The sequence below is a fragment of the Mytilus californianus genome, unplaced genomic scaffold, assembly GCF_021869535.1.
Source record: "Mytilus californianus isolate M0D057914Y unplaced genomic scaffold, xbMytCali1.0.p SCAF_13, whole genome shotgun sequence".
In the NCBI taxonomy this organism is placed as follows: domain Eukaryota; kingdom Metazoa; phylum Mollusca; class Bivalvia; order Mytilida; family Mytilidae; genus Mytilus; species Mytilus californianus.
In genome coordinates this window covers 31,547,869-31,575,493 of record NW_026262615.1, presented here as the reverse complement: position 1 = coordinate 31,575,493, position 27,625 = coordinate 31,547,869, and the positions used below count along the sequence as shown (strand labels likewise).

At 31.5% G+C, this 27,625-nt stretch overlaps 1 protein-coding gene and 1 long non-coding RNA gene across 2 annotated transcripts; both read right to left on the bottom strand.

The window, feature by feature from the left end:
• Positions 1 to 8,430: 8,430 nt before the first annotated feature.
• On the bottom strand, positions 8,431 to 19,452 carry LOC127723491 (uncharacterized). Its single transcript, XM_052230137.1, has 7 exons — positions 19,310 to 19,452; positions 18,931 to 19,110; positions 16,325 to 16,453; positions 15,326 to 15,430; positions 13,344 to 13,427; positions 12,812 to 12,887; positions 8,431 to 9,383 (listed from the first exon to the last, which is right to left on the bottom strand). Exons 2-7 carry the CDS (start codon positions 19,058 to 19,060, stop codon positions 8,900 to 8,902), a joined length of 1,008 nt encoding a protein of 335 aa, XP_052086097.1. The 5' UTR covers positions 19,061 to 19,110; positions 19,310 to 19,452; the 3' UTR covers positions 8,431 to 8,899.
• An 835-nt stretch (positions 19,453 to 20,287) lies between these two features.
• On the bottom strand, positions 20,288 to 26,060 carry LOC127723507 (uncharacterized). Its single transcript, XR_007992113.1, has 4 exons — positions 25,841 to 26,060; positions 24,056 to 24,247; positions 22,797 to 22,894; positions 20,288 to 20,563 (listed from the first exon to the last, which is right to left on the bottom strand). It is a non-coding gene; the product is annotated as an uncharacterized LOC127723507 (long non-coding RNA).
• Between the last annotated feature and the right edge of the window lie 1,565 nt (positions 26,061 to 27,625).

The following is a 27,625-nucleotide window of genomic DNA, read 5'->3' as shown; positions in this document are numbered from 1 at the left end:
ACAACCAAACAAGGTGACATCATCTAAGTGCTTTCGAAGTCAACGTCTAACTCGAAGTCTGTACTAATTTTCGTAGATTGAGAATTATATTTTTACGAATATTTGATTTCGCGGTATGTCAAAGTCTATATAAAATTTGTACTTTCTTTACACACGAAATTCACAAAATTTGGTATCCCACGACTTGGGGATAGATACGTGACCTACCATACAGTTTATTCACTGTTGCATTAAGATTAAAGTTTTGGCACTAGTTTAATAATGAAGGTATTGGTTCATTATTGAAGGTAGAATGGTATTTGGGATTCATTTCGAACACTGACCTGTTACTATATGTTGTATTGTGACTTCTGTATGGATTGCATCTTTAACTTGTTTTGACTTTAGCGGAACAGTTTACTGGATTACTCCTTAGTTTTGTTCTATTGTATAATTAACAAAGGGAGTCAAGGATTTCTCTTGTTGCCTGGTAGGTTCCCTATTGTCGTATACACAAATTTATTACTAAGACACATAAGGCTTCACCTTATTTAGTGTATACCATTCCAACAGGGATTTCGTTTCCACAAATTAATTTAAAAAATAAAGAAGTTTGGCTATTTCATGAATAATTCTTCTCATGAACGGATTATCTTGTCAAAATCGTACGGTAATATTGTTTGTAAAGGTTAGTGGTGCTTATTCTATTAATTCTTATATTTTTAAATTAATAGATTCATTTTACTTGGTTATTGAAAACAAAATTAAATATAATTCACCATACATTGTATACAAAGCGAAAGAAAAAACACGATAATAAAACTACTGAATTTTTCGCAGTGAGTATGTCTAAAAATTTAACTGAAAGACTGATGATAACTTAATAATTTACTGTTTAGTCTTTTAAGCTGTTTACATCAAAATGATCGTTTAATGAGGGCTTCTATTTAACTTGTTTAAATTATCCATGTAAATGATTTTTGTCGCTATTTCACCTAAATCAGAAACAGCATAATTAAAGTTCATCACTGTTTTTTATACAAAAAGTAAAATCACAAAAATAATGAACTCCGAGGAAAATTCAAAAAAGAAAGTCCCTAATCAAATGGCAAAATCAAAATCTTAAACACATCAAACGAATGGATAGCAACTGTCATATTCCTGACTTGGTAAGGCATTTTCTTATGTAGAAAATGGTGGTTTGAACCTGGTTTTATAGCTAGCTAAACCTCTCACTAGTATGACAGTTGCATCAAATTCCATTATATTGACAACGATGCGTGAACAAAACAAACAGACACAATAGGTAAAAATGTCAAAAATAGGGATACAGCAGTCAACTATGTGTTATCATCTTAATCACTATAAAATCAAACAAATGTAACAAAGAAGCACACAAAGGCATACATCAAATTTAACATCCTCATTTTACTTTTTTATTTAAAGATTGTATTCATCTATGTAAAATCCACCCATAAAGGATGGAAGGTTTTAAGTACAGGCGTAGACGTCACACAGGTAGATATAAAATAATTTTGTCGTTCAAAGTATGACGGGATACATAAGTACAGAGTCACGTCAAATAGATATCACAAAAACAGACTTAACAGTAAAAGTAATATTAATAAGGACAAATAAAATAATACTATAACACGTCATTAAGATGATAAACAACGTCAGAACGCAGACTCTATACTTCCAGACTATCGTGTATTGTTTGTGAAGTTGATACGGAATATTTATCAACAAGGTCTTGGTACCTTCCGATGAACTTTTTTTTAGAAAAAGAACGAGACGTTCGTTGACATACCCTGGTTCATCAACTTTCTGCTCATACACTGGTGACGTTTTACAAAGTCTGAGTAGGAGCTGCAAGCTCTTGAATACCGAATAAATTGGGAAATGTATATCCCATATGCAGGTGAAGTTGGTATATTGTTACTAAGGTTGGGGAAATTGATAATTTAAAAATTAGAATCGTCTCGTTTGTCATAGATTCTGGTACTGAGATGACTGTGTATGTCAAATTCGAGGTATAAGTCTAAAAATGAGGCGGAGGAAGTCGTGTTGGTAATTTGTAGCCTATTTTAGACACCAGATATCCACTGTTGGCTTTACAAGTGTTATATGCTTCTATCCTGGTGAACAGTCAACGTGGGGAAAGCAAAATGAAAAGAGTAGCATCGAATAAAAATCCTCAATTGATGAATACAAAACTCGTAACATTTACCAAAAAAGCGATATGTAATTAAATGATTGAATAATTAAGCCCGTTTTGGATAAAACTATGTTGCATGAGGTTCACGGGAACTAGTCCAGGAAAAGCATCCCATTTTCTATTGGTAAAATATAAGTCGTGAAAATAACGTAACATTGTATAGTTTACCATGACAATTTTATTCGAATTATCATACCTTAAGAAAGATTCAACAAATTAGGTTTGGCAAAAAGGTTAAAAAAAAGGGTGGTAAATACATTGTAAATGTACGCCTCTCCTTGCCGACCTCTTCTTATTTCGGAGTACCATCAGACACTAGTCAAAAACAAGAAGATGAAAGAAGCCAGATCATTTAATTTCACATTCATGTATATTGATAATATTCTTTCCATTAACAAAACAAATTTTTCTGATTGGGTTCCATTAATATATTCTGCAGAACTAGAAATTAAAGAAACAACAGACACGGCTTTCTCTGCCTCATTTTAGACTTATACCTCGAATTTGACATAAGCGGTCATCTCAGTACCAGAATCTGTGACAAACGAGCCGATTTTAATTTTGAAATTATCAATTTGTTCACACATCGTTGTCAATATTCTGGAATTTGATGCAACTGTCATACACGTGAGAGGTTTAGCTAGCTATAAAACAAGGTTTTATCCACCATTTTCTACATAAGAAAATGCCTGTACCAAGTCAGGAATATGAAAGTTGTTATCCATTCGTTTGATGTGTTTGATCTTTTGACTTTGCCATTTGCTTAGCGACTTTCCGTTTAGAATGTTCCTCGGAGTTCGGTACTTTTGTTATTTCTTTTTGTACCAAGGAAACATTCAAAACCCAGACATCGATAGAAACTAACAATATTTTTGTAAAAAAAATTCGATGGAAAGACAAACAACTTTAACAAAGCATTACAGAACAGATTAAAATTCATACTCCGACAACACTGTAGTAAATGTTTCTTAATCAAGTTGTAATATCTAAACTTACCGTGACAATGAAAAGCTAGTAAAGAATGATGTCAATAGAAATTCCGTGACAACACGCATTGTCCTCTTGTAAACAAGTTTACAAGCATTTGTAATCAAGCATAAACATATGCATTAATATGTAGAAAGTTCGAGTAGTCTCAGATCTGTTCTTATTGTCACTTTTTGTTGTTTTGATGTACAGTACCCGACCACGTCCACTCTGTGTTTTTGTAAAATGTACTTAGTATTTCTGTTTGTATCCATCTAATGCGTTAAGCCTTTTTCAACTGATTTATATAGTTTTTCATATGTTGTACTGTTACATCATTGTCCCAGGTTAGGGGAGGGTTGGGCGCCCGCTAACATGTTTAGCACCACTTTATTCTGTATGTGCCTGTCCCAAGTCAGAAGCATGTAATTCAGTGGTTGTCGTTTGTTGTTGTGTTACATATTTGTTTTTCGTTCATTTTTTTGTACATAAATTAGGTCGTTAGTTTTCTCGTTTGAATTGTTTTACATTTTTCATTTCGGTGCCTTTTAAAGCTTACTATGTGGTATGGGCTTTTCACATTGTTGTAGGCCGTACGGTGACCTATAGTTGTTACTTTCTATGTCATTTGGTCAATTGTGAAGAGTTGTGTCATTGGCAATCATACATCGTTTTTTTTTATAGTACATGGTATTGTTCACACATGTTCATGATTTACAGATATATTTTATCTGATTAAGACGCCTTAAGTGAGACATGGTATACACACTAAGTGATAAAAAAGGATAGTTTGGTGCAATGTTAGTATGCTGTTTTATTATTTATTATTTACAAAATAAATGATGTATAAAACATTCTCATATCATCACTGTTTTGAGTAGTATTTATTTCTATTTGACGAAAAAAAAAAAAAAGATTGAAGCTGAAGCCATTTCAACAATATATATACTATATATGTCGCTATTAAGTCGATTGAAATAAATCCATGAGCGAATTCCTATGAATAAATGTTGAAAAAAGGGAAATTATTACAAAATCTATTTAACTACGCGTTTATTATTGTAAATGTCATAACAGCAGTTGTAGAAATTGGCATTATATAATTATGATTTTCTCAATGAATCGTTTTTGATTTTGATGTTTCCAGTTTTTTTAATGAAAGAATTTAATATTATTGGCCAGGTTTTTTTGGTCACAAAAATCTTATCATTAGTTTTAGAACTTGATATATGGCTTTGTTTTGCGTATGTATATAAGCATTCTGTAATCCTTTTGTTGATGTATGTTTTATTCTAATGCATGGAGGCTCCCTCGCTGACATTTATACAAATTTACTTTGAAATTGAGAATTGAAATGGGGAATGTGTCAAAGAGACAACATCTCGACCGAAGGACAGAAAACAGCCGAAGGCCACTTATGGGTCTTCAAAGCAGCGAGAAAATCCCGCAACCAGAGGCGGACTTCAGTTGGCCCCTAAACAAAAATTTGTACTAGTTCAGTGACAATGGACGTCACATTAAACTCCAAAACATATAAATGAACTAAAATTTAAAAAACATACAAAACTAACAAATGTCAAAGGCTCCTGACTTGGGACAGGCGCAAAAATGCGGCGGGGTTAAACATGTTTTGTGAGATCTCAACCCTCTCATATACCTGTAGCCAATATTGAATAAACAAACACACATCAATACGCAAAGGAAAACTCAATTTAAAAGAAGTCCGAGTCCGATGTCAGAATAGGTAACAAAAGAAACTAGGCAAAATGATACATAAATTAACAAAGGATTACAAAAAGTTACTGACAGGCCAGCTCCAGACCTCATTTAAACTTATTGAAAGATTATGTCTTCATCATATAAAAATCAAGCACAATTTCTCCCTTTAGGAGATTAGTATCATACCATCATAAATTATACCAGAAGAACATAACCCGTATCATGCCAGCAACTGGTTTAAGAATAGATGTGTTTATATCCGATGCAAAGACACTATGAGTGAATCAATAATAATTCCAAAATATATGCCATCTTTATTGACCTGACAACAGTATCGTAACTATATCCCTTCTGAATAAGTCTGTTTAAAGGTTTGGTTAGCTTTCGAGGTGAATGCCGACATTTTTGTGCTTTGTATAGAATATTACCATATATAAAAGATTGTATGTGAAATACCTGAACGTATAAGATATCTGCATGTTAATTTATATTTACGAATTATGTCCTTGTATCGATGATTAAATTTAGTAAATGTTTTAACTAGTTTGTGATATCGAAAACATTGGTGTAATAATTTTTCAGTAAAACAGAGATTTGTTTCGTTAAAATCCAATACGTTGTTACATACACGAGCGAATCGAAAACGTTGAGATACATAAACACCATTAAACACCATACGATGGTGACAAGGGAAAGTCACCATCTAGAAATGGATAATTAACAATAGGAAATGAAAAATTAATTCTTCTATCATAAATTTTGGTATTAAGCCTCCTGTTGAAGAAATAGATATCAAGATCCAGGAAAGTGAAGTGTTCATTGTTAATATTAGCTTTATTCAAAGTCAGTTCAGCAGGATAAATCTCTTTAGTGTACATACTGAAGTCGTCATTATTGAGAGCCAATATATCTACCAAATATCTGAAAGTGTTAAGTTTTTGTATCAGATGTTGTTTTGATGGTTTTTTGTTGATGTTAGTCATAAATTGTAACTTATAATAATACAGAAAGTGTTCCGCAATAAGTGGTGCACAGTTAGTTTCCATTGGAATTCCGATTACTTGACGATATACGGAATCCCCACCCCATAGTCAAGGAATTCAAGGAAAGTCATAGTATCGAGTCAGGACATACTTCTTTTGTTTGTTGTTACAAAAAGAATACATAAAAGAGTTTGAACATATACATTTGCATTCTGACTTTTTTAAATGCTCATTTCATTAGGTGTGTGATTTTTTTCTTAATAAGATTATGAGGCAAAGTGTTATATAGGGTTGAAAAATCAAAACTTTGAAAAGATCACCAATATAAGCTTGCAAGTTATCAAGTACGTCCAACAAATTATTGACACTCAAAAGAAATTAATTCCACAATTTTCAAAGGCCTTATTTGAACAATTTCACCAAGTTTTTGATCGTACCAAGTGTACTAGTACGTAACTATGTTTACAACGTGGTATTAATTGCTTCATACATCCTCATTTTCGAAATAATCTGTGTAATAAAGAAATCCTTTACTTTGTGGGGATGTAGAAATTGCAGTACTTACCTATCTAGAGAACGTGTAGTCAAGTTTTTAACGTCAATGCAAATTTATACGGTTTACCTAATTTATTCACATGTTTATGCATCATATAGTGAAAAAGAACTTTTCTTTAACTTTTTATCTGGCAAAATCAAGAATAAATATTGCGTTATAGAAAATGCATCTTTAAAGTTGTGTTATACGACAAGGAAAACTTACCTGACTCGTAAACCGAGAAAAAATTGCAACTAATTGCAGGATGTGTATCGTTATTTATCGATAACATTATAGTGGAATATTCTTTTTTTTTTGCGATTAGGAATAACTACACCCGAAGGAGATCACTGTCTAGTCTACACACAAATGTTCCTGTAAATGCATGAACAAGAAACAAATGAATGGTTACCGTTTATGAAAAATACAAGTCAGTATATGTTTACCTTATAATTGGATGATGCTGTGCTTTTGTCTCTTGGATAAAAAGCCAAGTTGATTTGAAAAAGTAATAAAACATTTTAAAGGTGATTATCTGAATTCTATCTTTTTTTTAACTATTAGTCAAATCCTTAAAGTTGACAGCAATAAACCAAACTACCAAACAACCTGGCATTCTCTAAGATCAATGTATAATTGAGGTAGCTTTAAAATTTGATGAAAATCCAAGTTGATTTGAAAAAGTTATAGAAAAAATTAAAGGTGACTATCTGAATATAATCAAAACAGAAAATTCTAGCTTGTGTTACCTATTAATTAAATCTTTAAATTTGACAGCAATGAACCAATCTACCAAATAACCTGGAATTTTGTAAGATCAATATATAGTTGAGTTAGATGGGCTGATTCAGATCAGTCGAGACTAAATTTAAAGGTTAAGACTGAGTCTAGACAGGTCGAGACAGGTCAAGACAAGTCCAGACTGGTCGAGACTGGCCGAGACTGGTCAAGCATTTGTCAAGACCATATCAGACTATACCAAGGTTTTCGAGTACTGAATCAGACTTATTACGTAAGGTCGAGACCAGAGTCGAGTACAGTTAAGTACTGTCGAGATTATGTCGAGTCTTGTCATGTAAAATCTGTGCTGGACTTACAGGTCGAGCACAAAATATGGTCTTTTCACACTCTGAGCAGTAAAAAACAAACAAATATGTCAAAAATGAAAAACAAAAAGCCATATAGACAAAACACATAAGCAAAAATGAAAGACAAGAATACAAAAAATTACCATAGCATAATGTCACAATGGCGGGATGTATAAGTACCGAGCCACGCCTCAATTGTCTCTAGATCAGACTTATTCGAAAGTGTACATTAATGCAGAATTAAATGCTTCCTGTTCGTTCTTTACGAAAAAGAATAATTTCTTATTCAAGTTATGTGTATATTTATTTGTTAGAATTACCGTCATAAAGTGAAAAATAGGTAATATTGTTAAATTACAGACAAATCCTAAGGATATGTGTGTTAAAACATTAGCATGCTGGAAAGTAAATCATAGAGTTGATTAAGCCTACATTTATCTGAGAATTAGCAAATAACCTCTTGGTCGTAGTTTGTATTGATCCAGACCTTAACATTTAAAAATCGGGAATGCATAAACGTTTGGAGCTACAAATGTACATGGCTTAAGTATGTTTAAATAGGATAACAAAATTTTTCAACAGGGTTATAATTATGACATTACACATATCATTATTGTATACCTCGAAACACATGTCATTGAAACTTGGTATCTTTCGGGTTATATCAAAAGAAAGTCATTTCACTCTAGGTATATATAAACAATGTTTGTCCATGTCTTTTGAAAAGTTTTATCTACAACGAAGTGTTAGTTGTGGTTTGAATGTTTTCTTATCTTATCTTATATCTTATATTAGAGCTTAATAAGCAATTGCAAGTGTGTTATTTTTTCGATATTTAGGAAAACTCCAGTGTCTTAAAATCAAACTTATTCGAAATTGTAAATTTGAAGAATTAAATGCTGACTGTTTGTTCTTCACGAAAAAGGTTGGTTTCTGTTCAAGTTCAAGTTCTGTTTATATTTATTTTTTAGTAATACTGCTATAAAGTGAAAAGTAAGTTATATAGTCAAATTACAGACAAATCTTAAGCAGTTTAGGATATGTCTATTAAAAAATAACATGATAGAAAAAATAAATTACCTTGCTCTGAGTTGTTTCAGCCTAAAGTATCTTAGAATTAACATTGTATTTAAAATAATGAAAATAATGACTATTCAATTTCTGAATCTGAATTGCTTTAAACTAGTTATGATGACGATGAAATATATAAGATGACTGTAAGGTCATGCCTGGTTAATATAAAGAGCACACTTAACCTGGATAAGATATAAATCTACTAAATCTGTCACTTCTTGAAATCAGGGTTACAAGCAAATCTATATCATTAAATATATTATTGTGTTCATATTCCTGAGTACTGCATTACCAGTATTCTTTTCTGGAAGTTAAATGTTGCCGCTAGACGGTTTTTTTAATATACATCATTTTCGTTTCTAGTTTCTGATTTGAGAGTTGACGAATAACCGTAGTCACTTACGTCCGTCGATACTGTGTCTGTATGATCATAAACATCGTTATCAAATTGAAGTTTTCTTCCTCCATGGTTGGAACTGTCGTATGTTGGGTCATTTTCATTTCGAATCCCTGCATGGCTGTCATATAAATTTTCCTTTGAATCTGTTCGCTGTTTTGATACCCCGTTTAATCGATCATATTCTCCGCATGATGTTTTAGTGTAAGTTTCGTCAGCTATTTGTAATTTTGAATCCGTTTTTCTGATTTTGTTGACGACTGCATATGTGTGGACAGAATTGATTGAAGCTAAGCCATATGATTCGTTAGATGTCGGTGTCACACTTGTTCTCACTTCTTGATTTTGTGAATGCTCATAGACTACTGTTGAAAAAGGGACTTCTTGTTTATCCATACTGGTCGTTTTGAAAAATCCACATGACCTGAAAACATCATTTAAATTTGTTTATATCTGTGCAAACAGTGAAAAGTTACCAAATAAGAAATTTAATTTCTATGTCTAAAACAAGAGATAATAGAGATAACAAGTAAAAAGTAGGAAGTTCTCTCTGGTACTCCTCGAACTGCATTATTGACTGAAAAAAATATTGAATTTTATTTTAAGGGATAAACATATTATAAAAAAAAGATGTGGTATGATTGCCAATGAGACAACTCTTCACAAGCGACCAAATGACACAGAAATTAAAAACTATAGGTCACCGTACGGCCTTCAACAATGAGCAAAGCCCATACCGCATGGTCAGCTATAAAAGGCCCCGAAATGACAAATGTAAAACAGTTCAAACGAGAAAACTAACGGCCTAATATTAAGTACAAAATGATGAACGAAAAACAAATATGTAACACAGCAACAAACGACAACCACTGAAATACAGGCTCCTGACTTCGGACAGGAATATACAGAATGCGGCCAAGTTAAAACATTGTTAGCGGGCGCCCAACCCTCCCCTTACCTGGGAAAGTGATGCAACAGTACAACATTAGACCTATAAAAATCAGTTGATAAAGGCTTATATTATTCTTCACTCCAAGTATATTAGTATGCATGGAGGGAAGAATAAAACTTGCACCATAAGTACTAGTTCCTGTCTTGTATCAATATGTTACAAATAATTAGTGGATACTTGATTCATCACCCAAAAATAATATGAGTAAACAAGGACTATATGTTCCAGATATCATAAAAGGTCAGATCTAGAAACCAAAATGATTCCATTTTATTTCTTCAAAGTCCATTTAGAATATAGCAAAGTGCTCTCGACCAATGAAATTGTAGGATTTGGTGTTTCTTAATTGTGAAGAATGAATGAAATCATGTTCTTAGTAAGGGATTGTTTAGGCCTACTTACAGTTTAAAACAAAGAGTTTCTATAAATGAGTTACAAATGCCCCGAAGCACATTTATCAGCTTGAAAGAATTTGTGAAATTTTGAAAAAAAAAAAAAAAAAAAATCAAAATTAGATGAAGTTTACTGGTGCAGTAACATTAGTTACTGGATCCGCGGTTGGTGAGAATAGTAATTTCCAATATTCTGATAAAATTCTACAAAAAAGGAATTTAGTTTAACTTTTGAATAAATTTCAAATTATTTTAAAGGTAGTATATTTGAACATTTCCCTGACATAATGAAGTAGTATTTGATGTAAAGGACTGGACTAAAATATTGGCTGTCAAATTTTGAATTTATTGATTTGAAGTGAAAATAAACAAAAAGATAATTCCTCGCTAAAATATTACATGATTTACATTCATACTCACAATCAGGAAACATTTCTTACCATTTCATTGTACTGTTGTGTCATTTAATGTATAAAACATAATTTATTATATTTTCCAAAATTATAAGAAGGTCCTTACATCACTAAAACTAATCCATAAATGAAATCATGTCTAAAAAGGAAGTCATGCATCAATTACAAACATTGCACTGACAATGAAACTAATTCTTAAAAACAACCAATCAAGAGATCATTTAAGCCTTGAGCACTTTACAATATTCTAAGTTTGTAAGAGAATGATAATCCCTTACTTCATGATAAGTACTCGCTAACGCTCGTACTTTATCATGAAGAAAGGGATTATCATTCTCTTACATATACTAAAACATAACGAAAACTTTTCGGGCAAACACTTAAAACAAAGTGGGCTTGATCACCTGATACTGTATAAACCACATGGTCTGGAAACATATGCCAAGTGAACATATTCAAGAAAACTCTTAATAAGATATATTCAATTAAGTTCAGATAGAAAGAACTCCATACCATGTACAGCTATCTGAAGCAAAATGACACTGACATTTAAAAAAAATTATCAATTAGCTACCTACCGTTATGAATTCAACCACTTGTAATAACATCTAAAGAGTGTACCTAAAAACATCAGGCAGATACTTCTGTTTTGCCATTTATTATTCTTTGTTTTTGTCAAAGCGCGGACTAGATGTTACCGAAGCTTTGACAGGTAGTAGGTAAGGAAAAAACCAAAAACATGCAATATAAAATAAGGAGATTTGGTATAATTACGAATGAGACTACGATCCACAAAAATCCAAATAATGTGGACGTACGAAAATACAGAATGTAAGCAATAATAGGTCACCGTGCGACCTTTAACTGAGCAAACTCTTACCGCACAATAATCCATAAAACACTATCTGTATAAATGTAATACAAGGACAGTAAATAGTTTCTTTACTTAGATATTTGAGACCAAAATACTATAAAAATAAAAACAAAATGATGTAAAAGTGAGTAAAGAATTTCTGTGAAGTGATAATTGAATCATTCACATGTTAACCTGTTCGTTAGTTTTTACGACGTGAGATATAAATTTTTATTATATTATTTAGTAATTGTTCTGATAATTCATGACCTTTTATACTGGCTGTACAGCAATACTTCTAAAACATATAATTGACAACACTATTTTATTCTAAAAAAGAGGTAAAAGATACCAAGAGGACAATCAAAACTCATAAGTCGAGAGAAACTGCCAGCACCTTTGGAAGAAATTCAATACAACGAAAAGGCAAACAAGGTCACAAAATACTACAAAATAAACTAACACCTGGGCAACTTAAAAAACTCACGAACCAAAGAGGTCTGGCAGCTGGTGTAATCGTCCTTTGTTGTTTGTGAGTTTATTGCCTGTACATTTGTTTTTAATAATTGTTAAGTTCTAAAGATTATATTTGAGAGGAATAACCAAGAGATATATTTATGAAATACGCTAATACGCAGTGTATAACTAACTGAATTATTGTTTTTCGTACGATGCACATCTTAATGATATTGATACATCCGTAAATAATAGGGTACATGATTTATCCTAGCTCTTTGAATGCACGTTTAAATAAATGGTTTCAGACATTGAAAACATTGACTTTTGGCATATACATTAAAATGCTTATGAATCATATACTAACTTATATATCAAATATGTACCGCTAACGAACGGTCAATGCTCCATTAATTGCAAAATACACCAAAGAGTCTTTTTACAAATGATCAAGACATTTTTGACAGTTTAAACAAGGGAAGTACTTAATTGAACTACAACACTGTCCACATGTTAAATAGAAAGTTAACACCGGTCATTTAAAGATTTTTTTATAAATGAATTCTCAACACGTACTTAGAGTTTACATTGGTTTAAAAAAAATGATACAGTTCAGTTAAAATGTGTGTACTATACCATAAAGTTAATTTCATAATAATTATAGTAGCGTTAAAATGAAAAAGTAAGTAGATACAGTTATCGATATAAAATTTCGATGTATAGTATAATAATAAATGCACACGAATATTAAAACACTTTACAAAATATAGCACAAATCACGCTTACCTTTTTTTGCAGATAATCACACCAAGCGAAACAAATATTAGTAATACTGCAGCTGCAATGCCACCAATAACTGGACCTAACGCAGACAGACAACACATATGATACGGATGTGAACACTATATATCACATACATCCGATACAAATATAGCATTTAGAAAAAAAAGGGTTCCTATAAACGTTGTGTCATTGACAATCATAGCACACCTCCTTATTGTATATAAACCTAGGAAGTCTCATTTCTGAGATGCATTGATACATTTTTGTATTTATGAAATAAAAAGTAAAGCTGAACGATAATAGATTTATATTTACAACAACCTGTTTCGGTGGGTTCGTATTGCTCAGTATTTAGTTTTCTTAGTTAGTCTTTTTGATTGGTTTTCGTATTTGCCATGGCATAGTTAGCTTGTTTTCGACTTATTTGTTTAACTATCCCTTTGGTATTTCTTGCCTCTCTGTTATACATCAAAACGAAGGTAAATGAAGGATATTTATAAGCTGGAAAAGTCAGATTTTGAAACAATGTATGTACCTATATCAAAACTAGCGCTAGAATCTTTCTTCATTTTCCTTGTGGCAATTATGATTTGGCTTGAGGTTGTAGCAGAAGCTTCACCTTAAAGAAAATAGTCAATAAATTGTTGAACAAAGCAATAATTTTCTTTAACATTTTGTATGCAACTACAGCATTTACGACGCGTGCTTTATTTTGTTTAAAACAATAAAAGTGTTCATAATACATAATTCAACTATTTTTGTTTTTAAGACTTTGTTTACGGAAAAATAAACATCATACCGATTAAGTGGTGTGTTCTATCAGTTTTTGCTGCAGTTTTGTTTGTTTTTCTACCTTGATTTTTATCGTGTTAATATGTTTATGAATTTTAAACATCGATAAACTACTATCGCTTAAAATTTATTGCTCATCTATTATCTTCAGCAAAATTCGAAATACATAAAAAGAAATTGTAAAATGCAAAAAAAAAAAAAAACAAAACAAAACAAAATTACACGACTGTTTGTGTCAAACTTATTCTGTGATTTCTTGGTGTTTGTCATATGTTATTCACTTTATTTTTTTACATAGATTTGTTTTATTGTAGATCTATATTTTTTGAGTAAAAAGATGTTAAAAAGGGGGAAAAAAAATTTAATAAAAGAAATAGATCTAAGGAACCCTGATCGCAATTTTTTTTGGAAAACAAAACATTAAACGGTCAACTCCAACCATTAGGAATTTATTTAGGATATTTAATTTATTCAAGTTCAAAATGGAAAAATCCTTATTCTCATTTGTAGTCAGTTGCATTTGTTTAATCTATATTGAAAAATACAAGGTAAGAGTTTAACTCACAAGTCATTTCATTTACATATCTTATAGACTTTAAATGATTTAGAGTTGACAAATTTACAAAAAATATTTTCATATGCAAAACCATTATTCGGGACGTTTAACAAAAGAACTTGAAATTCACAGCAAATGCAGTAAATCAACTTATGAATGTACATCATTGTCCTGATTCGAAAGGTTTGTTTTTTATTATTAAATCACAAATTTGCCTTTCTCTAATTTGGTAATAACATTCAGAAGGACGATACTCATGTGCCGAATTTATACTGGATACCAAAACTGCATAAACATCCTTACAAATAACGGTATAAGCAGACTACTAATATAGCAGTTATACGGAACATCTTCCATAAATTTTTCGAACAATTCTTTCTACTGCTACCGATAGCCTTAACAATATTGTGATGATGCATACTCAACTCGTGATTTAAATAAGAAGCAGTTTGTTATAAAGTGTAAAGATGTACTTTCAAACCATTATACAAAATCATAACGATTAACAATAATATCAAAACTTTTTATTTTCTGCACTCTTCAAGACTATTCCAATGGTTCAATTGATATATCGACTAAATCGTCTTCTTTTATTGTGTTTTTTTTTAATAAATAATGAAAACCATTGACACAAATGTCTTGCATCATGTGCATGTATTCACGAAAAATCATAATTAGTTATTAACCGCACTGATTCAATCAACAAATACACCGAAGATTTTACAGTAAATTCTGAACTTTGGATCGAAACAGTTCATATGAAAAAAGGACTAATAATACTTATAATTCAAAAATGAAACTAGCTTTCCGAGTACTTTAATGTTACGCTCAGATTTATAGATGAAAACATGCTTCCGCAGGGTTTTGGGGAAGAACGACTGAAATCAACACTTTGCATGCTATATAGTCACCCTCATTACCGTTACGAACTGTCTGTGTCTGCGTTGCAATCCACGAAATTTTTTATCTCTTTCTATCATTGAGTCACAGGCTAGATAATGATGTGTAATGCATAGGTCGCCTGGTACACTTCATTTACTCAATATAATACATGTTATACAAATAGAAAATAAATATTCGATCGAGAGAAACATTCCCGTTCTAAAAAAACAAAGACCAAGTAAAAAAAAAACACGATACTTATATGAAAATTAACTCATAATAGATACCAGGCTCAAAATTTTGTACACCAGACGTTCGTTTCGTGCTTGAAACCTTCTCTGGTATCTCTACGGCATTTAAACTTTGCTTTGAAGTTGTTGAAGAAGCTGTACCTGAAATATAGTGGAACACAATGGGTTCCAATAGAAAAAATTGCCATAATTTCATTTAAAATATGTTAATTAAATTGAACTTCTACCATGTGAACCCATTTAATTAAGTGCTCTTTGTGTTGCTTTAAATTATGGAAATAATAATTGCATATGGTTCTCCGAACAACTTTTAATGTGAAAATGCCTCACCTTTGACACAAGCTATCATACATGCAATTAACCACATTTACGATATAGACAGAGGGAATGAAGACAATTCTACTACTACTTCATAGCGGAATTAAATGCGCATATTGGCCCATATACAATGTTTTTGTTTTACAAAAACATACGTCACTTTTTGTGACGTTGATTTATTCATGTGACGCGCAGTTCATATTTCGTTTGTGATGTCCTGGTGTGCTGTCGTAAATTCATGGGAGGTGTCCGTTGATATTCTGCGGTTTACATGTTGTAATGCTCTATAATATCATTTATTTGTGTATTTCTTTATGCGGAGTGTTCTTGCGTTTGTTTGTACTGTTACATAGTGTTGTCATTTTAGCGGTATTTTTAACATTGCCATATAAGCGGGAGGCTTGGCTAGCCATAAAACCAGGTTCAATCCACCTTTTTTTTCTTAAAATGTCCTGTACTAAGTCAGGAATATGGCAGTTGTTATCAGACAGTCCGTTTCTCTGTATGTTGGTATTTGCTTTTATTGTAGTTGTTTCTGTTGTTCCGTTTTTTCCCTCTTATAGTTGATGTGTTTCCCTCGGTTTTAGTTTTGTTACCTGGAATTGTTTTTGCTTAATCGAATTATGACTATTGAACAGGGTATACTATTGTTGCCTTTATTTTTTATTCTGGTATATATGACAATGTATTGAACTAGTAAATACGTGACTTATATACCTGTTCTGCACACAAAATAATTTAACTGGTCATTGCAAAATCTTCTGGTAATATTAAGTTCTCTTTTTTCATTATTTTCTGTAAACGAGCCTGCTAAACAGTAAAGTGGTTCTTTGGTACCTGCTTCGACTGGAAATGAATTAATGGTTTGACATATATATTACTTAAAAATGTAATCTTAAAGTATTATTAATCAAGCATAAATTGAACATATGTTATTGCGCAAGTATAAATAAGGAATTAGACAAAGCGCCTTTTCCAACACTTACAAATACTGCTTTACATGGGTAAGCAATATTTACATATTCAGTTATTATCATACAAAAACTATAGAAACTGAATCTCTTATATATATTTACACGTTAATAATGAAGAAAGCAAATTTAGGGAATTATATTGTAGGTATTCCTTATGATTGTATGATTGTAAATTATTATGTTGTAGTGATTAATTTAAATAATTCACAAGTTGTTATTAAACTGTTCACGTATAAAAGCTTTCTAGCAATCAGAAATTGAAATGAACAAATGGCGTTGGCTTTGATGAGGTCGGTTGACATTACAATTATGATGATGGAGGATCAGTGAAATAATTCTGAACATATAAATATTTTCAACTGATATATCCTGTTTGCTTTAAGTAACAATTTTTTCAGAAACTGGAAAAGGTGTATACTGTTTCCTATAGTGTGTCTTCAAGTTGCTTATTTTGCTGATGCGTCCAAGATTTTGGGTCCAACAGTTACTATCTTTAAACACGGAACCTATACTTCTACCAATTATGAGTATTTATTACAATTAAATACCTTTATTTTCAAATGTAGCGCATAATACAATGAATGTGTTCCTTTGTTGCTTAGTCTGTTTTGTTTCCAAAGATAACTTTTTTATTTGTTAGTGAAAACAAACGCGTCATTTTCTGTATTCACCTGTAAAGCCTCAAGAATGATCATTCAGTCTTCAAACGTTTTGTTAACCTTTAATCCTCTGACTTTTCGTAATAAACTCGATAACATAAAATGGGATATTTCTGAACCTAAAATTCTTTGCCCCAAAGAAAGGAGAAAGATATATAGGGAAATATGAAAACCCTTACGTTGAAAATAAACTAACAACGCAATGGCAAAAAATACGACGAAAAAAAACAAACAATTCCACATAACGCCACATAGGAAATAAAAGACTTAGCAATACGAACCCCAACAAACAATTAAAGTGATCACTGGTGCTTCTGATTGGTAGGCAGATCGCAACAGATCAGAAGCGTATTTTGAATTGAAGATGTGTCGATTAACACATTTGGATGTAGTATATCACTATTATCGTTAGCTTACTGAACATAACGTAACTGTCATTGCTTGTCAGAGTCGCTATATATCAGCTATACAACTTTTTTAAACCATGCAACTACTTAAAATGGTGGAGCTAAAACCTTAACAACGTTAAAAACTTGTGAAGTTTTCCTTTGATAGTATGTTTTCCTTATCTTTATCTTAAAAAGATAAGAGAATCGAAAAAAAAGTAAAATCACAAAAATACTAATCTCCGAGGAAAATTCAAAAAGGAAAGTCCCTAATCAAATGGCAAAATCAAAAGCTCAAACACATCAAACGAATGGATAACAACTGTCATATTCCTGACTTGGACTGGCATTTTCTTATGTAGAAAATGGTGGATCGAACCTGGTTTTAAAGCTAGCAAAACCTCTCACTTGTATGACAGTCGCATCAAATTCCATTATATTGACAACGATGCGTGAGTGAACAAAACAAACATACACAATAGGTAAAAATGTCAAAAATAGGGGTACAGCAGTCAACATTGTGTTATCATCTTAATCACTATAAAAACAAACAAATGTAACAAAGAAGCACAAAAAGGCATACATCAAATTTAGCATCCTCATTTTGCTTTTTTATTATACGATTTTATTTATCTATTTATACAGGATGGAAGGTTTTACGTACTGGCGTATTTGACGTCACACAGGTAGATACAAACTAATTTTGTCGTTCAAAGTATGACGGGATACATAAGTACAGAGTCACGTCAAATGGATATCACAAAAAACAGACTTAACAGTAAAAGTAATATTAATAAAATAAAATAATTTTGTCGTTCAAAGTATGACGGGATACATAAGTACAGAGTAACTTCAAATGGATATCACAAAAAACAGACTTAACAGTAAAAGTAATATCAATAAAGACAAATAAAAGAATACTATAACACGTTATTAAGATAATAAACAACGTCAGTACGCAGAATCTATACTTCAAGACCATCGTGTATTATTTGTGAAGTTGATACGGAATATTTATCAACAAGGTCTTGGTACCTTCCGATGAACTTTTTGAGAAAACGGACGAGACGTTCTTTGAACTACCCCTGGTTCATCAACTTTCTGCTCAGACACTTAGACGCGAGCGATCTATTTTGCGACTTTCGCAGGTTGAAAAAATAACTCGAAAATAAATCGTCACAAATATGTAAAACTTGGATCTTTCCTTATAAACCTACATCAAGTTAATTTTCAAATCGTAAAAAAATCGCGAGAATAAATTGGTTTACAGAAACCGTAAACTTTGCGAGTATTTATTTATTTACCTTGTGTCAGCTTAGCTTCGGTTTCCGCTCGAAAAACATTTGTCCAGGAATGTTTTGCTTCGTTTTCATGACCATTCAATTGGCAATAAGTTTCAGGTGGCAGCAAAAGCTGATAACTTTCCAGGCACATTTGTTTGCTTGTTGAATACGGTATACCCCAACCGACTACGGACCCGTTATCTTGGAAGAGATGAAAAGAAGAGAGATGGTACATGAAAATACAATAAGAATTCTTAAATACTATATTAATGAAAAATAAATTTCTATTAAAGGGATCACTTAACACAGCTTCACAAAGTTATAAGCAATCGATTTAATTTGAGTATTTTTAGTATTGATCGACAAAATTTTATTAATTCACATAATAAATGATATTTACTACATATACTGGCCGTTCCCGTATTTTCATCATTACAGTTAGCTGCTGTAAGTCCATTGTTGCCACCAAGACAGTATAAAGTGGTACATGTACCATTGTCATTACCAGAAACATTCCCACTAAATGAATACTAAATGTGGTTAAATGTTACAAAAATCATTAAAAAATATAAATGTCAAAGCATTATACAAATAAATCTATATAATTATACAACGTAAAATAACATCTGAAGAAGGGTATCCAACGCTAACATATACGCGATTTGGTGCCAGGTGGATAGTTGTATCATTGGCAATTACATCTTCTTCGTTTATATCCGCTGTGTAGGCAAATGTAAAAAGTAAAAGAAAGCAATCAGTAGATAGAACAATGCAGGTCATCAAATCAAAGATAATGCGAGTATATGGCTGTATTTATCTATATTTATGAATTGGAATGTAATGTTTTAAATCATATATCGCAACTGCATAAAAGTACATTTGCATTTTTATAAGAAAAGTTACATTTCACTATTTTCAAAAGTATGTACTAAATAAAGATGATATGATATTTTTCCTTATGTATACTACTAAAGGAAGAGACCGATTTCATTGAGCCGAAACTCCTCTGAAACCATACAAAGTCGGAAATATTTATGATATGACGTATAAATGTAGTGTTTTGTACTTCCTAAATTTGTCTTTGAAACAATCTTTTTTCCACAGAAAACGCCAATTTTTGAAAAAATATCCAAATTCGGAGACCGTTATTGATCCGTGTCTTATACACTTTTGTGCATGCTCAGACCACATACTACCCACGAAATCCAAGTGAAAGTAAAAAGAAAGGAAAGAAAATAGGACAGTTATGCCTATAAGTATCCTGTATTGTATTGTAAGTGCATCATTTTGCTAAATTAAACGACATCCACCCTTTTTACTCAGGTGCAGAAACGTCAAAAAATAAAATGGGCGTTGAACGTGTCGAATTCATCCTTTTTATGTGTAAACACAGGCACCCTTGACACTCTTTGTTTCAACACTTGACCAATTGTACCGCGATTTCGCGGGCATCTTCTAGTAGCTTTAATTGTAACACGATTATATTTAAGATTTGTTCTTTGAAATAAGTTAAGATGAAAAAATGTGTACTTTACAATGAATTGTATCTACCTTTATAAACGAAGAAATATGTTGAATTATTTTGTTCTATACAATTCTTTATACTGTATGAGCTACTTCTATTATGTAGACAGGAACAAATTGCTGATGACTCCTATAAGGATAATGAAATACTGTATTAAAAAAATATAGGAAAGCCCAGAAATATCATTTGAGTTTAAAATCAGAGCTTTGATATTTGAATTTGAATTTCAAGATAGAAGGTTATAAGTTCAAATTCTGAAATTGAAAGTTATGATTAAAAAAAAAAATATTAGATAACTAGTCAAAAGAAAGCTGTTTAGTCTGAAACATATTCTACCAGTCGAGACAAATTAGATAAGTTTAAAACTGAACTAAGATATTTAAATGTCAAACATACAAACCGGGATGCGGTATTCAGTACGTAGGTGAAACTGGACGATATTTATCTAAACGCACTCAACAACATCTGTATCGTTTTAAAAGACCCAATAAATTCAAAAGTATCACTGAACTAGTATATATATTTGTTTAGGGGCCAGCTGAAGGACGCCTCCGGGTGCGGGAATTTCTCGCTGCATTGAAGACCTGTTGGTGACCTTCTGCTGTTGTCTGTTCTATGGGCGGGTTGTTGTCTCTTTGACACATTCCCCATTTCCATTCTCAATTTTATTTACACGAATAAGTTTGATGAGATGTTGTTGGTACATGTATTTCAATTGTCAAAGAGGCCACTTTCATTATAAGATAAAAAAAAACGAAAATGTGAACAAATACAGGTAATTATATATGTTATATGAATAAATCCAAACATAACAGTAAGCTAATAAATAACAATTTTTCAAACCGTGAAAAATTTAAATAAAGAAATTAAGAAGTCAGTAGTGTAGAATCGACACTAAGTCAAGAACCAGCAACAAAAGGTAACCACATAATCCTTATTTGAGACAGGCACATACATTTGTTTATCAGCATACATTTGATTCATTAATTTAAGTTTGTTTGTGAAAGCAAGTCAACTTGATTGACATTTTTATTTGTTTGTCTATCACAAAGCTAGGTATAGACTGTTGTGATGATATATCAGCTTATATTTTCATTATATAATTTAATTTTTGTAGAGGGCCTTCATCTCCTTGAAAATTGAACCAAATTTAGAGTGAACGATCGACAATTTATTTCCGTTTTACACCATGCTTATAGAAAATAAAGACAGGTATAGTTACGATACTGTTGTCAAGTCATTAAGGATTGCATATTTTGGTATTAATATTGATTCACTCATAGGGTCTTTGCATCTGAAATAAACACATTTATTCTAAAACCAGTTGTTGGCATGATACGGGTTATGTTCTTCTCATATATTTTATGATGGTATGATACTAAACCCCTAACGGGAGGGATTGTACTTGATATGAAGAAGACATAATCTTTCAATCAGTTAAATTGAGGTTTGGAGCTGGCATGTCAGTAACTGCTAGTAGTCCTTTTTTCATTTCTGTATCATTGTCATTTTGCTTAGTTTCTTTTGTTACCTATTCTGAAATTGGACTCGGACTCCTTTTAAACTGAGTTTTACTGTGCGTATTGCTATGTGTTTCTTTATTCTACATTGGTTAGAGATATAGGGGGAGGGTTGAGATCTCACAAAACATGTTAAACACCGCCGCGTTTTTGCGCCTGTCCCAAGTCAGGAGCCTCTGGCCTTTGTTAGTCTTGTACGTGTTTTAATTTGAGTTCATTTATATGTTTTGGAGTTTAGTGTGACATCCAATTTCACTGAACTAGTACACAATTTTATTTAGGGGCCAGCTGAGGACAACCTCCGGGTGCGGGATAGTCTCGCTGCGTTGAAGACCCATTGGTGGCCTTTGGCTGTTGTCTGCTCTTTGGTCGGGTTGTTGACTCTTTGACATATTCCCCATTTCTATTCTCAATTTTATTTTAGAATTACAAATAAGTTATTGGGAACTTGTTTTTTTGTGTAGTGTTCAAAGGAATTGATTTTCATTACGGTTGATTTTCCATCTTTTGACATTTCAAGTTATCTAATGGAGAGCTTTTGTAAATTAGACAGCAACCAAGCAAACCAAATATAGATGTCAACTGAATATGTGCAAGGGTTGAACTAGTTCCTTCAAATAGCAAACATCCCCTTTAAATCTTGAGTACGTTTACAGTAAGTACATAAAAGAAAAACACTCAGAAAAAATCATGCAGAAATTAACCCTAATAATGGCTGCTGTATTTCATTAACAAGTTTATACGGGAAATTCATAAAAAATAAACTTATAGATTAGACTTGAGTTTGCAATGCCACTGTTTGAATTTGAAAATGAAAACTCAAACATAAAATCAATACTTACACTGTAACCAAATAACTGATATGATTCACATTGTTTCTGACATAATAACAATGAATGACTTTTCTTTACTTCCTGCCCATCTGGTACTGCAAAGCAACCTGTTTATAATAGAGTAAACTTCAAAAAGGTAATTCCGTTAAATTCAGACATTAACAGCATGTACAAATCATGATTGTAGATTGTAGAAAATAATTCAATGACAGATATAATATCGCATTTATATTTTGAATGAAAAATATGAACTGAATATAATTGTGGTTAAGAAAGGAGAATTGAAAATAGGTACATCTGTGATTTTAAATTTTTAACATTCAATGCTATCGCTTGACGTTTGATTTTGATACAAGCAATTCCCTTGAAGACATAAGCAAAGTATATTTTTATATAAGGGGGAAATATTAGGTGCCTTTCAGAGACATGTTTATTAGTATATTATAGACATTTGTTGTTCTATCCCCTTACCACCACCCCCAAACATGTTACAAATAGCTTAATGAAGAAAACAAAACAAACAAACAAACTTAAGCTGATATTTGGTTTAAAACATTGTTGACCTCTGAGATTATCTCTGCTTATGTACATGTTATATAAAAAATGTCTTTGAATATTAAGTAAATAAATTATGACACTAAGTTGCTCATTATGATTAATATAATAAAATTGAGAATGGAAATGGGGAATATGTCAAAGAGACAACAACTCGACCAAATAGCAGACAAACATACATTGACAGGGTAAAAAACAGGTTAAATAATTACGATGACCGGAAAATACTTTGTTCACACCGGTTTGTTTTATTTGGAGTATATGAGACAACAACAAACCCAAAGACACATCTAATTTACAAGACATGTAGATGGAAACATACAGTATAAAAAAAAATACGATTAATGTATGACTTGATTTTAATAGAACATGTTAATCAACCTTCGCTGTCTTACTGTCAAAATAAGCAAATAATAAAAAATAATATACATATGTTTATGATATTGTTGCACTAATTTGTATTTCATGCTAGGAATTATAGTTCTCATTGTCCAGAGTTTCATTTGAAAACATAACTTTATTTTCTCCATGATTAGAAGTTTGAGCTTGGATTATTACATTTATTATAAAGCGTTAGATGCACTTAGCATTACATTAATTGAAAAAAATAACATTTTATTTGTTTGAAATTATGCACGTTACTCTGCAAGTTCATAATTTTGAAATGTAACATGCTCTAATTATTCTTCAAACAAATTTTTCCTTTCACGTACCCAAAATTTCAATCCATGGTGTAGTTACACGGTAGATAGCCAAGCCGATCCAGAATACCTTATCCAACTGCACGTCAATATTCTTCAACACGTTTTCTTCAAACTCTAATCCAGTACTGCCGCATTCATCAGAAGCAGCTTTCCAGGCTTTTTGTTCTGTATGATATGCTTGATCATATGAAAAACTATTTGCTAGAATAAAACAATGTAAAAAAGACTACTCTAAATGCTAAAACGCTAAAACAATCACTGTTTATAAGATTTTGTTATTCTTTTTTTTTCTAATTTATAATTAACTTAGAGAAATGTCGAAACAAGTTTCAATACATACATTCACTTTTCCATACGAATCGGGAGTGAATTATAAAATGCAACATGTAATGAGTGTCCTTACTTTGACTACTTATTTAGTCAAATTTTAGTCGTGGTTTTTCATAGAATCTTTAAATTGCGTGAAGAAAGGTTTAAATTTGGGGTGGGTTTGGGTTTTGGTTTGGGGTGTCTTGAGCAGACAAAATCCGGGATATTTGTTTCATCTGTATATCACATAATAATGAGAAAATCATCTCATAAAAATGGACCAAGAAAGTTTTCTGGCAAAAATTGTTTGGTCTCCTGTCAATATTTTCCTGGGCCTCAATCATGTCCAGTTATTTTCTCTTTTTTCCCTATATCAAATGTTAAACAAAATCAACGAATGGATTCAGAGAAAAATGTATACCAAAACTAAAACCCAAGGCCCCTCTTAGATATAACAAAAGTTGATCAAAACTTTTTTTACCTGGCCATGCTATGTAGTCCAGTGAACTGCATTAAGGGGTAAAAGCTTAAATTCAGTAATTGTAACATTAAAGAAAGCGGTAAAAATATGTTTAAAACATAACGCAATATTAAGCATTTGAAAAAGGGCATTCTTATAAATTTAACGTTATGTGTAATTATTATAACAGATGGCGTACGCTAAGAGTGATGATTGGTACAAATAGCGTTGACACTATCGACGCTATGCGTGAGAATAAATTCATTTAGTGTCACTATTTGTAATGAAAAGCGAATTTATAATAGGTAGCGTTTTTGTACATATAGGGTTGCAGCAGAGTTATATTCTATCAGCGAATACACATATATGTAATCCTTAGACATGATGAAATGTGAAAATTTGTATTTTTATTATTGTGATTTAGCCATACAAAAAATCATCAGCATCTAGGAACAAAGTTTAATAACAATTACAGGAAAAGCAATAAACGTTTGGTTTGTCAATTTTCAAAAAACGATGATGTGTTGTAGCCAAGCGGCACAGAATACGTCAGGAAATTATTAGTATTCTTTTTTCAGTTCATGGATATGACATAGTTATCAATTGTTAAGTTATTAATAATAGGAAGAAATATTGCCGTATATATTATCACTGATTTTTAATATACCTGGTGTTTACCTTTATTATTTGGTTGAAAAGGGCTTTAAAAATATCCTTCGCTCAGTAATAAAAAATGGACTGATATATAACCATTTTATTAGGTTTAAACATATTCCTGTATCTATCAGTTAGTTTTCGGAAACAAGATTAATAAAACCCGGAATTCATGAAATAAAGTAAATTTTCCGCCTGGATATTTTCACTCACGAAAGCAAAACTTCTATTTAACATATTTTGATAATACACGTAAAAGATGTTTCAAATATTTCACCCATATCATTAGCATTATAAATAAAGATCAGAGTATTATTTTGATATACAGGCATATGATGTTGAATTGATAGTAACACGTATTTCCTACTTACCAATCACACATTTTGTGTCTATAACAAAAACAAAAACGACAACCCACAGCATTTTTTCATTGATTTTCTTTACCCTTTTTAACAAACCTCCAGCGACAAAACAAGGAAGTAGATCTGGTAGACGAAAGTAGATCAAATCTTTTAGATGTCGGTAGTTTAGGATTTCGTGTTTATTAATTGAATAACGCCTAAAGGAAGTGAATAACGTTTCAGTGGTTTTCTCATGTATGTTACATAATTTTTCACTGAGACTACTGAAGCATAAACTAATAAAAGTGAAATTTATTACGTTGAAATCATTTTAATTTAACTCAAACGAAGTTAGCTATCAAATCAATTTTGATCTCCCAATAATTGTATACTGTTATACTGTTTGATCATTGTCAAGGCGCTTGGACGCATATATAAATGTATTTCATAGCAGTATGCTCTCCTGTTAAACAAATTATGGGCCAATTTCTTTTTTTTTAAATTAGATTTTATTTTGTATGCATTGCTTATATACTAAAACCTTTCATTTGGTCGTGTCGTAGACGGAATTTAACGATCCTAACCATCACTTAAAGTTGAGGTTCGATAAGGAGTGAAAGGGAAATCTACAGTTGGACTTTTAACAAGGTCACAGGTAAAGTTACCTCCTTGTTAAATTCGGAACCAATTAAACTTGCCAGAAGGCGGTAATCAGTTGGCTCCTGTACTTGTAGAAAAAGAAAAAAACATGCTAGACTTTCAAAATGGTGTTACTTCATTTGGCAAATGATTAGGGTAATATAATCTGGACACTTTATTGCGTAATGGTCACTTAAGGTGTCACACATTTATCAAAATTGACATATTTGACAAGAAACGGTCATCTTACAGATATATTTTTGTAATAATATATTAGCAACAGCCTTACCCGAAAATATTAACACATATTAGAACCTTTGTAATATACATTTTGTCAATATAATTGAATTCTATGGGAGTGTCATACAAGTAAAAGGATTAGCTAGTTGAGCTTTTAATTTTGCCATTTTATAAAGGACTTTCCGTTTTGAATTTCCCTTGGATTTCGGTATTTTTATTATATTACGTTTTTTTTAGTAGCGACATATCTGTGCCTATTTAGGTGTTATTGCAGTTTTGCTTTAAATTAAAGAAGTTAGAAGTCTTTATGCAAATATGTAAGGCAACATTATAAACTATAAACAATGAAATCGTTTAAGTTAATGCTTTATAAAGACCCGAAGGATGTTATTTGGTAGATTCATTATATTTTTTTAATTTTTGAAATCAAGTAGTCTTATCAAACCGTCTCCTTTGAATTTTGCCTTTAAGATATTTGAAGTTCTATTCAACCAATTTCAGCAGTGCTTCTTAGGCATTCATAATGAAAGAGAATTGAAATATTTTATGTTACTAAAACATAGAAGGGTGGAATACATTTGCAGTGATCTTTAAGAGTTTTGAGCCTTAAACTTGGTTTATGTTGTGAATTATTTACATATATTGAATATTTATGTTAAAACTATATTTATGGTTATCTAAAATAACCATAGGGGCAAAGATTATAGTTAATATACACTGTATGCGTTTATACGTATACATATCTTATTTCATTTGTTTTCAAATTTAAAACGTTATTTATTCACAAGAAAAGCAAGTTCGTATATTAACGTATTTGACCTATTGATGGAAAATTAAGTCGATTCATAAACACTTTCCTAATCGATTCTTTAGTAAAGTATAAATACATTAGATCCAAAAAATAATTAATAGTAGGCACGCATGGTTTCCATATTT